This window comes from Ursus arctos, unplaced genomic scaffold, assembly GCF_023065955.2.
Source record: "Ursus arctos isolate Adak ecotype North America unplaced genomic scaffold, UrsArc2.0 scaffold_21, whole genome shotgun sequence".
NCBI classification, from domain to species: Eukaryota; Metazoa; Chordata; class Mammalia; order Carnivora; family Ursidae; genus Ursus; species Ursus arctos.
In genome coordinates, this window is record NW_026622886.1 from 51017048 (window position 1) to 51021122 (window position 4075).

Genomic DNA, 4075 nt, shown 5'->3' on the forward strand with positions numbered 1-4075 from the left:
GTTAACACATTTAAATGAATCTTTAAGAAAATATAGCCAATAAAAATGTCTTCTTTTCCCAATAAAAATGTCTTAAACACACTTCCAAGAAGATGGTCTAAATGAGCTGACACAGGATAAGCTATGCAATAAGTAGTCATTGCCTGTTTAGTAACTAATACACATGTAAACTTTAATACTGGGATTATCCTGCCAAAGACCAGTGTTAGTTTTTCTTCAAAGTCTTCTCTGCTAGAAGCATGTCTGCAGATAGAAAATTGGGGACGTCAGAATTGTTGATTCAAAACCAATATATGGAGAGGTTTTTTTTCAATGATGTTTATGAGATGATACATTGAACTGACACAAAGTATACCTAAGCTGTAGGTTTATTAGAAGCAGCAACAGAACGTATGTGATTCAAATATGAAGACTCAGTTTGTGTGACACAAAGAGGTAATCAAACATGGTCATGTGTTACGTGCACTCACGTCTCAACTAACCAGTGTATAGGAATCACTCTGATTTACTTCTCTTGAGGTCACACACTGGGCAGGACTTTGGAGCTCTTCATATAACTTCTTTATTGTTTCAAGCAGATGGGGCAAAAAACAGTAGTCAAGGATGAGAAACCAAACGTCACTAACAACTTTCATCTTGCTGGGACTGACAGAGGACCCTCAACTGAAAATTTTGCTTTTTATCTTTCTGTTTCTTTCCTACATGCTGAGTGTATCTGGAAACCTAACCATCATCACCCTCACTCTGATTGATCCCCACCTTAAAACACCGATGTATCTTTTCCTCCAAAATTTCTCCTTCTTAGAAATTTCATTCACAACTGCTTGTGTCCCCAGATTCTTAAACAGCATATCATCTGGGGACAAGTCCATTACCTATACTTCTTGTGCCAGTCAACTGCTGTTTACAGACCTCTTTGGAGTAACAGAATTTTTTCTCCTGGCCACCATGTCCTATGATCGCTATGTGGCCATCTGCAAACCCCTGCATTATACCACCATCATGAGCAGCAGAGTCTGCAGGAACTTCATCCTCTTCTGTTGGGTAGCAGCACTCATCATCATTCTCCCACCAATTAGTCTAGGTTTGGGCCTGGAATTCTGTGATTCAAACATCATTGATCATTTTTGCTGTGACGCATCTCCTATCCTGAAGATCTCTTGCTCAGACACATGGTTGATAGAACAGATGGTTATAGTCTGTGCTGTGTTGACCTTCATCGTTACCCTCACGTGTGTAGTTCTTTCCTACATTTACATCATTGGGACCATTCTACGGTTTCCCTCTGCCCAGCAAAGGAAAAAGGCCTTTTCCACTTGCTCCTCCCACATGATCGTTGTTTCCATTACGTATGGTAGCTGCATCTTCATTTATGTCAAACCTTCAGCCAAGGATGAAGTAGCTATTAATAAGGGGATCTCACTCCTTATTGCTTCTATCTCACCAATGTTGATTCCCTTTATTTACACACTGAGAAACAAGCAAGTGAAGCAAGCTCTTCATGACTCAATTAAAAAAATTGCATTCCTCTCAAAGATGTAAAGGAGAAATGAGTCAATGCATCCAACTGAAAGGAAGGATGAAGAGGCCCAAAACCTGAAGCTTCTAATACTATTTGTCTTTATATCATTTATTCTCACTTTCTTCTTAAACAGCTGACTGTGGGGGCGCCTGGGTGGTGCAGTCATTAGGTGTCTGCCTTCGGCTCAGGGCGTGATCCCGGAATCCCGGGATCGAGCCCCACATCGGGCTCCTCCACTGGGAGCCTGCTTCTTCCTCTCCCACTCCCCTGCTTGTGTTCCCTCTCTCGCTGGCTGTCTCTCTCTGTCAAATAAATAAATAAAATCTAAAAAAATAAAGAATAAAAAAAATAAAAATAAACAGCTGACTGTGAACCTTATTCCATTTTTTACTCTCCACTAAAACTAAACTCTGTGGGTATTTACTCTTAGTGTCTGACAGCAACTGATGTTTGCCAAACACGTTGGTTGTTATCCCTGGAAACACAGTAGACCACTTTTTTTTTTTTTTGCCATATTTGTATAGTATTAGGTGCAACAATGTAGCCTGTGTTATACTTAACAGAAAGGCTGTGAAACTGATGTGCACCATTTCTAGACCCGGCCTGTAAAACACCTAATATGTGATTCACCATCCTTTTCTTTTCCCCAACCAACCAGCCAGATGCCAGGTTTAAATGACTTTGTAAGCTTCACATTGGTGATGAATGCAGTTGATTTTCCATCTCAGCTATAGTCTCCATCCAAAGACAGGCAGTCACAGCAAACTTGATAAAGCTTCTCCTCTGCCATACCTCAACACAGTTGTCACCAGATTTGACAGGTAAAGTCTTACAGAACTATCCCTGTGAGTTAGTTAAGGGACCACATACACAGTTACCTCTATTTTGGCTAAACGGGTGAAATTATGACCCATACTAAAGTATCGTTACAAGTAAGTATTGTTAAATTTAATGGTGTGAATGTTCTGTCCTGACTCTTGGCATCATCCTCCTCAGACGCCCGTAAATTCAAATCCGGGCCATTACAACCATATGAGGAAAATAGTACTAAAAGTAATATACACAAAGTTGTGAATTTCTACTACTACCCACCCCTCTTTCACCTCTCCTGGTCCTATAAACCTTTCCAGCTAAGTGCCCATACTACTTCCTCTCATCTTCACTGTGAGGAGACAATTATTTAAATAAATAAAATTCTAGACTTTTGTCAACCACATTTTTGGAATAACTAGTGTTTAAACTGCCCTTTCCAATTTCCTAGCAGTCCATTGCATTGAGAGCATTATGGAATATAATACATCTATATAATGTTTTGTTCTTCTTGACCCATCATGTACATTGATAGGAGTAAAGTATGTAACTGTATCAGAAGGAATAGATTCAAGATGCTCTACAAGGGATTGTGCACATGGATGTGGTCCCTCAAGCTCTTGCAGATCCCCTAAACTTAACCGAGGGAGTAAATTTAGCCCCCTGTACAAAGATTTGCCATTCCAAATCACAATCCCCACTACATTTGGAACTCTTACAAGCGAGGATAAATTGAAAAATCTGAAAGAGCATTTTAAGATGTGCATGTTGAGCTAAAGGGGCTCTCTCACACATTACCATTGATATTTCACAAGTAATTCTTTAGTGACATCCTAATAATTGAGCTTTTTTTCATCTTACCCTTTGAAAACATGTTTCTCTGTAGGTCTGTCATTAATTAATCCCGTGTAAGGGGATTTCACCAGGTGACCACTTCCTTTCTGCTACCATGCACCCTGCCCACTGGTCCTCGGTCACAGCTTTGATCCAACACCATTAAGGCCAGGCTGCCACCGCTCTGCACTCCACACCCTGGGGCCTAAAATGCAGCTATGACTAGACTGCACTGGTCTATGCCCAGCCCACTGAGGCTCTACTGCCCCCTCCCTGGAAGTGGAAACACTGCACCCCACCTAGCAGGCAGCTTCACACTCATTTGCAGATGCCAGTCTATCCCACCAAAGCCAGTTTGAAAAGGCTGCAAGAGGCAACTGCTCCCTCAAATTTGTAGACATCACTGCAAAGCCATGATGTTTCATAGAAACATGAAAGCCAAAGTAATATGACACCATCAGGGGAGCACAGTAATTTTTCAGTAACTGAGACCAAACAAATAGAAATCTATGAGTTCTGTGAAATAGAATTCAAAATAATTATTCTAAAGAGGATGAACAAATTGTGAGGATCTAAGTACAGTATGGATAATAATTAATAATACCATATTATATACTTGAAATTGGCTGAGAGATCTGAAGCATTCTCACCACAAAATAAAAAATTATATACTTATAAGGTGATGGCTATGTTAATTAACTTGATTGTGGTTTTCATCTCACAATGTTTATGTGTATGAAATCATCATTAAATCATTACATACAATTTTATCTGCCAATTATTCCTAATAAATCAGGAAAAAAAAACAGGCACATATATACAAAAATAATCAATTAGTTAATAATAAAAATTGAAATAGGCCCATGAAATATAAAAACAGAAGAATCATAAAAATCTGGGAGGTATTTC

At 39.4% G+C, this 4075-nt stretch overlaps 1 protein-coding gene across 1 annotated transcript; it reads left to right on the forward strand.

Moving 5' to 3' along the window:
- Positions 1 to 603: 603 nt before the first annotated feature.
- LOC125282634 (olfactory receptor 6C2-like) lies at positions 604 to 1542 on the forward strand. Its single transcript, XM_048218025.1, has one exon. The coding sequence runs from the start codon at positions 604 to 606 to the stop codon at positions 1540 to 1542; it is 939 nt and encodes a 312-aa protein (XP_048073982.1).
- Positions 1543 to 4075: the final 2533 nt, after the last annotated feature.